This window comes from Bombina bombina, chromosome 3 (assembly GCF_027579735.1).
Source record: "Bombina bombina isolate aBomBom1 chromosome 3, aBomBom1.pri, whole genome shotgun sequence".
NCBI classification, from domain to species: domain Eukaryota; kingdom Metazoa; phylum Chordata; class Amphibia; order Anura; family Bombinatoridae; genus Bombina; species Bombina bombina.
The window spans coordinates 481,463,300-481,475,612 of record NC_069501.1 but is presented as its reverse complement, the minus strand read 5'-3'; the positions used below and the strand labels follow the sequence as shown (position 1 = coordinate 481,475,612).

General features: G+C 36.7%; 1 protein-coding gene across 1 annotated transcript in view; it reads right to left on the bottom strand.

Moving 5' to 3' along the window:
• The window catches only part of ACACA (acetyl-CoA carboxylase alpha), a 1,007,059-nt gene extending 996,002 nt beyond the window's left edge, over positions 1 to 11,057 (bottom strand). The window contains exons 1-2 of the mRNA XM_053706820.1: positions 10,861 to 11,057; positions 5,549 to 5,780 (exon numbers count right to left, since the gene is read on the bottom strand). Of these exons, the coding sequence (XP_053562795.1) occupies positions 5,549 to 5,766 (218 nt within the window). The 5' untranslated portion in view covers positions 5,767 to 5,780; positions 10,861 to 11,057. The remainder of the gene's footprint in view (positions 1 to 5,548; positions 5,781 to 10,860) is intronic.
• Between the last annotated feature and the right edge of the window lie 1,256 nt (positions 11,058 to 12,313).

The window sequence follows — 12,313 nt, the reverse complement described above, 5'->3', positions numbered from 1 at the left end:
TGTATCATGTGACAGACATCAGCCAATCACAGACTAGTATACTTATACCCTGTGAGCTTGTGCACATGCTCAGTAGGATATTGTTCCTCAGAAAGTGTGCATAAAAAAAAAACTGTGTAAAATTTGATAATGGAAGAAAATTGGAAAATGGCATGCTCTTTCTGAATCTTAAAAGTTTATTTTGGCTTGAGCGTCCCTTTAAATGTTTTTCAAAACAAAGCCTCTAAAGGTGCTTCATTTTTAATTTCCATGATAACATAGCTAATAAGGGCTGTCCGAGACGCTGTTAAAAACTCCTATGAACGTCATCTTATTTAAATATTTTAAAAAATTAGGCGAGCACTCCCAACGCATGCGCAGTTGTTTGCGTCTCACACATGCACACTGCCATCACTAAATAATATGGTAACATGAAATCTTTATGATCATTTATCTATGTATTGCCATGCCTGAGAAGGACACAATGGTAGGCCGGGCAGGAGTTCCATACTTATGTATCCACTAATTGCCAACTATGTTCCTGCTCACGAAAAGCTCAGGAGAACAATCCTAGGTGTTAAAACTAAAATTCGGACAACATAATGAATCTATTTGGTTGTATTTTTGTTTCTTTAGCTACACTCATTTTGTAGAAAGAATTGCTTCCTCCCCCCATTTTTCCTCATTTTTCACATATTAAATTCCTATATTTATTGTTATTTTATATATCCATATTGGGTATCAAAAGAACGACCTGTTTGTTATATATGATGTATGGGTGCACTTAAAAAACAATAGTGAGCAAAAATGCCAGAACTGCTTGCTTCTGTCATTTAAAGGGACGCTCAAGTCATAATTAAAGGGACAGTAAACCTAGCAATTTTTTTTATATACTTATATATAAAAAAGTATATAACATTAGCTTAGCACCAGCTTTCTAAAGCAAAGGGTTAGAGAGATATTTTACTACGTAAACAGAACGCCGCTCCTGGCTCTACTGAGTGGGTCTGTTTTATTTTCCTAAGCGTATTGCGGCACGCTGTCCAGACCAGAGCGGGAGTGAGCTACATTGAGTTTAATAGCGCGATCGGGCGCACTGTGATTAGGCAGCGTGCCCGCGATGCGCTTAGGAGAAAAAAAAAAACAGACCCACTCAGTAGAACCAGGAGCGGCGTTCTGTTTTCGTAATAAAATATCTCCCTAACCCTTTTCTTTAGAAAGATGGCGCTAAGCTAATGTTATATAATTCTGCTAATGTTATATAATTCTGCATTATTTGCTAGGTTTACTGCCCCTTTAAACATTCATGATTTAGACAGAACATACAAATTCAAACAACTGTTCATTTTATTTCTATTACTTAATTTGCTTCCTTCTCTTGTTATGCTTTGCTATAAGCTTTATCTAGGTAGGCTCAGAGAAAGCAAAGAACCTAGGTTCTAGCTGCTGATTGGTGGCTGCATATAGTATAAACCGATTGCCATTGGCTCATCCATGTGCTCAGTTAGAAACCAGTAGTGCATTGCTGCTCCTTCAACAAATGATGCCCTGACAAAGTCACGTTTCCTAGTGACAAAACGCATTGGTGGGCGGAACAGCGTGTGTGAAGTTTGTTTGGTCCACATACGGTAGACACAGTTATTACTTGAATTAACATATAATAGTAACATGATGCTGTAACTTCCAATTGAATACAACACATTGTCATGACTGAGACAAGATATTAATGTATTAATTCCCTGTATGTGTGATGTATAACTAGCAATAGGGACATTAGTCAGAAATCGGCTGGCTGGGTAACCCCCACAAAGCTTGCAAACAGGAGGACGCCTTTGAGCGCATAGGAGTGACTGTGCTGAGAGTTTGAAAACTGTGTTCTATCCCTATTGCTATAATTAAGTAAATAGATACCACCCATACACCCCCTGCAGCTACCTGGCTTATTCTTTGTTTTTAATTTAGTGTTGGGTACTACACATTAGGACTGTTTGTGATACACCCATTCCATGTACCCAATTTTAGATCAATGTTGTGTCCGTGTTAACTATTTCAATAAAGTGTTTAAGTTTTAATCTACTTCCTTCAACAAATGATATCAAGATAATGAAGCAAATTTGATCATAGAAGTAAACTGGAAAGTTATTTAAAATTGTATGTTCTACCTAAATCATGAAAGGAAATTGTTTGGGTTTCACAGAAACGGGGAAAACCTTGGTCCTAAAGTGAATGTAAATTTTGATGCTAAAGTGCCCAGTTTTTAAAAATTAGATTAAAAACAGGGGCACTTTAATTAATCAAAATTTACATTTCACTCCTGTTGTGAAAAAAAAATAACTTACCTTTTAATCTTCACAGCAGCTCCAGCATCCTCAGCCCGTAGCAAAGCCTCTTCCTGGGTCTAAAATGAGGAATCCGGCTTCCTCCAATCACGGCATTGAATCAGACACTGATTCCCCGGGGGGGGGGGGGGGGAAGCCGTGATTGGAGGATGACCTATCCATCATTTCTGACATCAGAAATAGCTTGCAACGACCGGAGAAAGCTGGCGCTGCTGTCAAGTTTAAAAGGGAAGGTTTTTTTTCACAACAGGAGTGAAATGTAAATTTTGATGAATTAAAGTGCCCCTGTTTTTAATCAAATTTTAAAAAAAACGGGCACTTTAGCATCAAAATTTACATTCACTTTAATGAGTTAAATGAAAGCTGTCTACATTTATAGGGTAATAAAAGTCAAAATTAAACTTTCATGATTCAGAAAGAGAATGCAATTTTTTTATGATTTTATTATCAAATTCACTTTGTTCTCTTAGTCAGTACAAGAGCTACTCAACAGAGGGCCCTGGTACAAAAAAAGTTTTGGACCCCCCAAAGATAAATCAGTAGTAAGCAATGGTAATATACATGCTGCTCTGTATAATGATTTTGAAGAAAAATAGAAAGATAGATAGATTGATCAATAACCTGCACTAATAAAAGGTTCCCCTGTATTAGGATTGTACATATTCTGCACACACCTATGTATAGACTGGCTGCTATGCCCCAGCACCCCCAGCACTTGGGCCCTGGTGCCACTGCACCTGCTGCACCAATTGTTGTAGTTCTGCCCCTGCTCTTAGTATCCTTTGTTGAAAAGCATACTGAGAAAGACTCAGGAGCAGCAATGTGATACAGGGAGCTAGCTTCTGATTGGTGGCTACCCAAATATGCCTCATGTCATTGGCTTATCAGATGGGTTCAGCTAACTCCCAGTAGTGCCCTCTTGCTCTGGAGTGGACGAACACAGTTATATGCAATCAATAGTGCATTTTCTTTTTTTCACATTTATGCTCCTTTAAATTAAAAGCTAATGCTGACTGCCTGATAAAGACAACTCACACAGCTATATTGGTATAAAGGGACGCTACAGTCCCAATTTGACAAAAGACATTGGTGCTTAAAAACAAACAAAGAAAAAAAAATGCTACAATGCATTAACCCCTTAATGACCACAGCACTTTTCCATTTTCTGTCTGTTTGGGACCAAGACTATTTTTACATTTTTGCGGTGTTTGTGTTTAGCTGTAATTTTCCTCTTACTCATTTACTGTACCCACACATATTATATACCGTTTTTCTCGCCACTAAATGGACTTTCTAAAGATACCATTATTTTCATCATATCTTATAATTTACTATAAAAAAATATATAAAATATGAGGAAAAATGGAAAAAAAACACACTTTTTCTAACTTTGACCCCCAAAATCTGTTACACATCTACAACCACCAAAAAACACCCATGCTAAATAGTTTCAAAATTTTGTCCTGAGTTTAGAAATACCCAATGTTTACATGTTCTTTGCTTTTTTTGTAAGTTATAGGGCCATAAATACAAGTAGCACTTTGCTATTTCCAAACCACTTTTTTCCAAAATTAGCGCTAGTTACATTAGAACACTGATATCTTTCAGGAATCTCTGAATATCCCTTGACATGCATATATTTTTTTTTAGAAGACATCCCAAAGTATTGATCTAGGACAATTTTGGTATATTTCATGCCACCATTTCACCGCCAAATGCGATCAAATACAAAAAATCGTTCACTTTTTCACAAACTTTTGGTTTCTCACTGAAATTATTTACAAACAACTTGTGCAATTATGGCATAAATGGTTGTAAATTCTTCTCTGGGATCCCCTTTGTTCAGAAATAGCAGACATATATGGCTTTGGCGTTGCTTTCTGGTAATTAGAAGGCCGCTAAATCCTGCTGCGCCTCACACGTGTATTATGGCTAGCAGTGAAGGGGTTAATTAGGGAGTTTGTAGGGAGCTTGCAGGGTTAATTTTAGCTTTAGTGTAGAGATCAGCCTCCCACCTGACACATCCCACCCCCTGATCCCTCCCAAACAGCTCCCTTCCCTCCCCCACCCCACAATTGTCCCCGCCATCTTAAGTACTGGCAGAAAGTCTGCCAGTACTAAAATAAAACCGCTCTCTAACCCTCCCCTCTGCCTCATTGGGGGCCATCTTGGGTACTGGCAGCTGTCTGCCAGTACCCAGTTTGCAAAAAAAAAGTGCTTTTTTTATTTTTGTTTGGCTTTTTTCTGTAGTGTAGCTTCCCCCCCCCCCACACAGACAAACCCCCACCACCTTGCTGATCTTTTTTTTTTAAAAAAATATTTAGACATTTAAACATTTTTTATTAATAAATTTTCTGTAGTGTAGCGGTTCCCACCCGCTCCCTCCCCGTGCACGCGCCCGCCCCCGCCCGTCCGTGCGCGCCCCCGCTCATCCCCGCCCACGATCCCGCCCCCCCCCCTGCACATAACCAGGGCCATCGATGGCCGCCACCCGCCTCCCGGTCCGGCTCCCACCCACCAACGCAGGGAGCCACCGATCTCCGGTGCAGAGAGGGCCACAGAGTGGCTCTCTCTGCACCGGATGGCTTAAAAAGGTTATTGCAGGATGCCTCCATATCGAGGCATCACTGCAATAACCGGAAAGCAGCTGGAAGCGAGCAGGATCGCTTCCAGCTGCTTTCCACACCGAGGACGTGCAGGGTACGTTCTCAGGCATTAACTGCCTTTTTTTGAGGACGTACCCTGCACGTCCTCGGTCGTTAAGGGGTTAAAGAGACACTGAACCCAATTTTTTTTTCTTTTGTGATTCAGATAGAGCATGACATTTTAAGCAACTTTCTAATTTACTCCTATTATCAAATTTTCTTCATTCTCTTGGTATCTTTATTTGAAATGCAAGAATGTAAGTTTAGATGCCGGCCCATTTTTGGTGAACAACCTGGGTTGTTCTTGCTGATTAGTGGATAAATTCATCCACCAATAAAAAATTGTTGTCCAGAGTTCTGAACCCCCAAAAAAAAAAGCTTAGATGCCTTCTTTTTCAAATAAAGATAGCAAGAGAACGAAGAAAAATTGATAATAGGAGTAAATTAGAAAGTTGCTTAAAATTGCATGCTCTATTTGAATCATGAAAGAAAAAAATAATTGGGTTCAGTGTCCCTTTAACAGAGTTCCTAAAGTATTCTCAGGAAACAACAATTCATTAACAATTTTGAAAGTCAATAAATTACCTCATTTGTAGACTCTCTTGGCAGCTTGATATCCCCATGTCAGAGAGAGTATCTGAACATACGGACGCTGGTGATGAAGATCTCTCTATTCCTTCAAGGTCTAATTTAACCAGAGAACTAAATTCATCTTCCGAATTGTCTTCCGACACTGAGCCAATAACGAAACGAGAGTGTTGATTTAGGTCAAGCAGCTTTGAATGAGGTGGGGGTTCCTCCATGTCTCCTTGAGTGACTAGACAAACAAAATGAAAAGAAATATTAAAAAAACTATGGAACCTATGGAATGCAGTAAAAGCTAGATTTCAACATGGCTGCGACCATGACTAGAGAGGGGTGGGGAATAACCTCAATACTAAGCTTATAAAATGTATTTAGAGTTAAACGTCCCTTTAATTGCTAAAACGTGCTATACATATTTGGAAAAACAGCTTTAATTTTGCTTTAAAGGGACATGAAATTCAAAAGTAAACTTACATGCAATTTTTAGAGACTTTACAATGTACTTGGCATTTTTGTTATTGAAAAGCATATCTAGGTAGGCTCAGGCGCAGCAATGCACCACAGGGAGCTGTTGATTGGTGGCTACACACATTTGTCTCTTGTCATTGGCTCCCTAGATGTATTCTGCTAGCTCCCAGTAGTGCATTGTTGTTCTGTAAATGACTTTAACTATGTGTTTAAACCCTTTGCAGATTAAATACATAGTACTATACAAACAATAGTGCAACAATAAAATGTTATAACACATAAGAGCTTTTTTTTTTTTTTTTTGCACTTGGACATCAGCACATTTCAACTTTGTATAGAAGCATTTTTACAATAAATACTTATTGCTGGAACAGTGTTAACTGTTCCATAAATTAATTTTAACGAATATATTTACATATCTGGCTATTCAAGCTAATCTGTGTTTTGAATACATTATGATGTCTAGCATAAATTAATGTAAAACACAAATTAAATGTCAAAATTAAACTTTCATGATTCAGACAGAGCATACAATTTTAAATTATTTCCCAATTATAATATATAATTGTCTTTGTTCTTTTGGTATCCTTTGTTGAAAAGCATTTTTAGGTAGGCACTACTGGGAGCTGGTTGGTGGCTACCCATATATGCCTCTGCTCATTGGCTCACCAGATGTGTTCAGCCAGTCCCAGTAGTGCATTGCTACTCCTTCAGTATAGGATACCAACAGATTGAAGCAAATTTGATAATTGGAGTAGAGTAGAAAGTTGTTTAAAGGGCCAGTAAACCTACAAAATAATGTTATATAATTCTGCACATTAGCTTAGTGGCAAACTTTATAAATCAAAAGCTTTAAGAGATTTTTTTTATTCCAAATTAAATTTACCTGAACTCCACTCCAGGCTCTACTGAGCAGGTCTTGTTTTTCAAAAGCACTTCGCTGGTAGCGGGAGCAAGCTACATTCAGTTTAATGGCGGGATCGGGTGCATTGTGACTTCCGTGAAGCGCTTTTGAAAAACAAGACCCGCTCAGTAGAGCCTGGAGTAGAGTTTAGGTAAATTGAATTTTGGAATAAAAAAAAATCTCTGAAAGCGTTTGATTTATAAAGTTGACACAAAGTTAATGTTATATAATTCTGCACTATGTGCAGAATTATATAACATTATTTTGTAGATTTACTGGCCCTTTAAAATTGAATGCTGCATCTAACTCATTAAAAATGGTTTCATGTACCTTTAAAAAGACATATTAAACTCATAATTAAATCCCTCATAAAATGTGTATTAAAGCACAGAAAAAAAATTGATTATACATAATATTTGCTCAATTTTCCTGTAGAGGCTGGAGTACATTTACCATAGGTTTAGTATAGTCCAGTTTTTATTTCTGTATTCATTTATAGAGTACAGAATAAACAAGTGTAATTTTGTTTTCTGAATATTGGCAGTCTAAAAATGTTTGGTTATATCATTTATTCGTATTGCACCCCATATTCCGTAGCGATGACTATAAATATATTTTTAAGAACTGTGAATACAGGTACAAATCCCCAAAATACAAACTTATTGTAAAATCCAAATTTGTTAATGAGTATTTTTTTCAAAATAACATTTTCAAAAATTAGTATTTGGTTTGTTGTTTGTGTTTTAAAATGAGATCACACTAAAGCAAAGTGTGAACTCAGTAGTGATTAAGCTGATTTTTCACCATGCAGTTTACATTAAAAAAGTATCTGAAGGATAACTGCTTGCAGAGCACTTACTCTGGTGAGCTGAAGAAATGTTGAGGTAAAATATCTTGTGTTTTTTTTACAAAGAGATATTCAGGTGATATTTTCTTATCAGCTTTCTACAGCTATGCTGTATCACTTTCAAGTGGTTTATCATGTGGGTCTTCACATGCCAGATGCACACTCCCTTGCAAGTCCTGGGACTAGTATTCTGATTGGCTGCTTAAAGCACCTTTACAATGCGATGTGTCTACTTACGAAATTTTGAGGTAAAACATCTTCCTTTTTTTACATAGCGATGTTCAGGTGATATTTTCTAGTCAGTATTTTACAGATATGCTGCATCACTTACAAGTTATTCCAAATTTGGGTATTATGTCCTCTTATCATAACTGTTTTTTTGCAGGCAATTAAAAGGTAAATATAAAAAGGTATTTAAAGCGACATGAAAGTCAAAATTAAACTTTCATGATTCAGAAAGTCATGTAATTTTTGTTGGCAATTAAAGATAAGTTATTTGAGGTGTTTAAAGTGAATGTAAAGCTTAATGAATAAGTGCCCGGTTTTTAAAAATTCTCTTCAAAACAGGGGCCTTTTCATTCTTTAAACTTTACAATGAAGTTTCTTTTTTAAAATACTTACCTTTCTTTATGGAAAGCAGACCGACGATCCTCCACCCGCATCTCCTGCTGCAGTTAGCAGATCGATGACAAATCTGGCGTCCTCCAATCGTTGCGTGCCCTCTTTGGCATTCAGCTAGTGAGGAACACAATTATTGGAGGACACCGGATTCATCATCGATTTGCTAACTACAGCAGGAGCTGCGGGCGGAGGATCGCCGGTCTGCTTTCCATAAAGAAAGGTAAGTATTTAATAAAAGAAGCTTTATTGTAAAGTTAAATGAATGAAAGTGCCCCTGCTATTAAGAGTATTTTAAAAACTGGGCACTTATTCATTAAACTTTAAATTCACTTTAATGTTGAATTTTTAAAGGACTGGTTTAGAGTCTGATCTCAAGATTCTCAACTCTGTTGGCACCTAGTTACAGAGTGAAGAAATTTGGAATAGGTGTCAATAAAATATTGGTTATGAATTATGATAGACAAATATAAACACGATAATATACAATTAACTAATGAAAATTTACACATAATTTCTTAAAAGGACATTAACACAATTTCTCATTCATGATTCAAATAGAACATACAATTTTAAACAACTTACCGATTTACTACTATTATAAAATTTACTTCAGTCACTTGGTATCCTTTCTTGAAGGTACAGCAATACCTGATTCGAGCTAGCTGAGCACATCTGGTGAGCCAATGAAAAGAGGCATTCATGTGCAGCCACCAATCAGCAGCTAGCTGCCAATATCGCACTGCTGTTCCTGAGCATGCATTTAAACAAAGGATACCAAGAGAACAAAACAAATTAGATAATAGAAGTATATTGGAAAGTTGTTTGAAACTGCATGCTCTGTCAGAATCACGAAAGTTATTTTATATATATATATATATATATTTATTTTTATTTATTTTTTATTGAAATTTTCAAATACAACAACAGTAAAATAGATGGGTTACAGGAATCGTACAATTTAACGTTCAAAAATCGAAAAGGTACAAACAACAATCTTTTTTTTCCCTCAACAATATAGTGTATGAATTATAAACAATTACAGTATAAGGCATTTAAAGTCCATTTGTTCAATCCGGTGTGGGTTTTACTAGAACTGTTTTAAGAGGATGAGCTCTTCGTTTTCGTGACTATACCTAGTGTATGTCCTTGTCGCTTAAGGACCATTTTAATAGAAAGTCCATATTCCAAGTGACGCATTTTTCAATATAAACATAACATAGTTATCATGACATGTTAATGGAAGGTATAAATTGACATAGTTCTCTCTTTTCCCCCCCTTTTTTTTCCTTCCCTTCCTCTCCCCCCCCCTTACTTCTTCCTCTACTCTTCTGTATTCCTTTGTTTTAGAAAGTTTAACTTTGCTATACCTTTAAATAAATAAAAACTGCACTCAATTTACATTTTCATACATTACAAAAGTTGTTTTTTCCCCATTGTTTAGCAAGCTAATAGCACACTTTAATAATGTTTTGTTCAAAAGTTACCTACTTACATGTGCCTTTGAAATATGCAGTTCTTCCTACTGTGAATGACTAATCCAGGAAGTTACAATAATATAGTACATTTCTTCTGTAGCGTGGTGTCTGTTCAACGTGCTTCTCTATAGTTAGGCTTCTGAGATGTATCGAGGGAAGAACTTTACATAAATTGATATATTTATGTTAACATTAAAATATTGTTTTCATCACACTCAACTGGACTAATGGAATAGAAAAGTACACTTTGTCTCCAAGCAGCAAGACAAACAAGTCACGCAGCTGAACACTGTTCAAATGCCCTGAAGAATTAAAAGGTAATGATTACTCTAAAATTACACCCAGCTCATGCAGTTTGGTACTAAATTCATCATAATAAAAACAGGAAATTATGGTTTATATACAGTAGTTGTCATTAGCACCCAGTGCCAGATTTGCATCCCCAGGGTACTTTGGCAGTGATTGTTTTCTCCTTGCCAGGAAAATTAAATGCCACACTTAGCTTTGTACCTACTACCTCACAAACTCTGTTTAAGAATCAACTACAAATACCCCAGTATGGATTAATAATAGCAATAATGAATAAGCAGAATTGCAGCATAAAATAAGAAATACCATGTAGTGTTAAATTTTAATTAATTAGCCAAGTAGTAACCCTTTGGCTTATTGTACCTATAGGCAGATGCCTACTTTGCCAAATAACAAACCCAGTCAAGTGAAGCTTGTTTATAAAAAATAAATAAAATAATAGATAGATAGATAGATAGATAGATGTGATATGTTTAATAAATCAGTATTTAATTCAACTACGTATTAAAGTGATACAAATAAAGCTGTAGTGAATAATACACATAAACATATAATACACAGCAAAACAAGTATTAGCAGCACAGCTCTTTAGCAACACATCGTATTGACCCCATCCATCACTTCATTTTCATTGATTATGTTCCCTGTTGAAATGTAATGGCTAATGAAGCACCCGTAAACTGCTCACCTGAAGATTACAGCTCAGCTTCTGCGGCGGTAAATTACTGTGGAATGAATGAATAAAGGCCCTGGGAAAAGGATGCTTTTTTTCAGACGTCTTTAAACAGGTTCATTGGTATTGCCCAGTCTCCGGGAGACACCTCTCCGCCCCCCAGCTTGTGAGCGACATCACATTGGTGGTGTGATCAAGGTTACTTCGGTACGTTCACCTCCGAACTCCGCCCCTAGAGGTGCTGTCATAGCACAATGTGTCTCGCTCTATCCTGCACCAGCCTCAGACCACGCCCACCGTCATCCCTGTCACAGCCAATCCACCTCCTCCTGGTGTTCAGCCTCACTCTACTATAGATAAGGTGGATTAGCCCAGTTACTACTCTGGATAGTTTACATTATTTATTTTTTTAAATTACCTGTATCCGCAGATATCCCATTTTGGGAAAACAAGTGCAAATAAACTGTTGTGCTTATACTTTTTAATTTGGATCTTTGTATAGATTTGAACTAAGAATTTTTTGGCATTTCCCTTCCTAAATTACGTTAATGCACTGAACATATATACTTGCAAGGATTTCTATATTTTCGAAAAATTAACTAATATGGAATTAGTTTACTCTGACAGCTAAACTTCCACTCTAAAGTTTATAATCAATGTACTAGATATTCCACCTTAAATGTGAGGCTATTTGCTGGGTCATGCGAGAGGACTACAAAAAAAATATGCGGTAATAAGCCGGTGTGCTTCTAGTTGATTGGTCGAAACACTTGTTGTTAAGACTGTGGGCGCGACCAATAGGAAGGGTGATAGGTGGAGCTAAGGCATATGGTCCGAGGGGTCCCTCCAGTAAGTTACACGACAGGGGGAAGAGGTGGGAGGTACCGCGGCAGTGACATTTTACAACTGCCTCATTTACAAGCCCCTCAATGCGCTTTACTCACAGAACCAGTCAGGAAGAAAGGTTATTACAGTTTATGCTGCTTTGCAATGACGTCTGCTGTTCCCATTCATACACTGAGGCTGGTACTTGTTTGCTTACTACCAGTTCCAGTGTCCACTATATATAGATACTATATGTTAAGGTTTTGGGAGCAAACTAACAAAATATTTTTTTTTCACCACCAAAACTATTATTCAACGGTGAGTGAAAAGTGTTTGTCATTTTGGTACAGGAGAAAAGTTTTAAAAAAGTTTATTTCCTTCTCATTCTGCGATTAACAAACAATATATCCCCCCTTGTATTTAAAGGAACATAAATATCAAACTTAAACTTTGATTCAGAATCAGAACAAGTAATTTGAAGAAGAACAAAAAAAAATCCCAAGTTATCAAGTTTACTTAAAGGGCCACTAAACCCAAAATCTTTCTTTCATGATTCAGATAGAGAATAGAAATTTAAACAACATTACAATTTACTTCCATTATTTATTTTGCTTCATTTTCTAGATATCCTTAGTTGACGAAA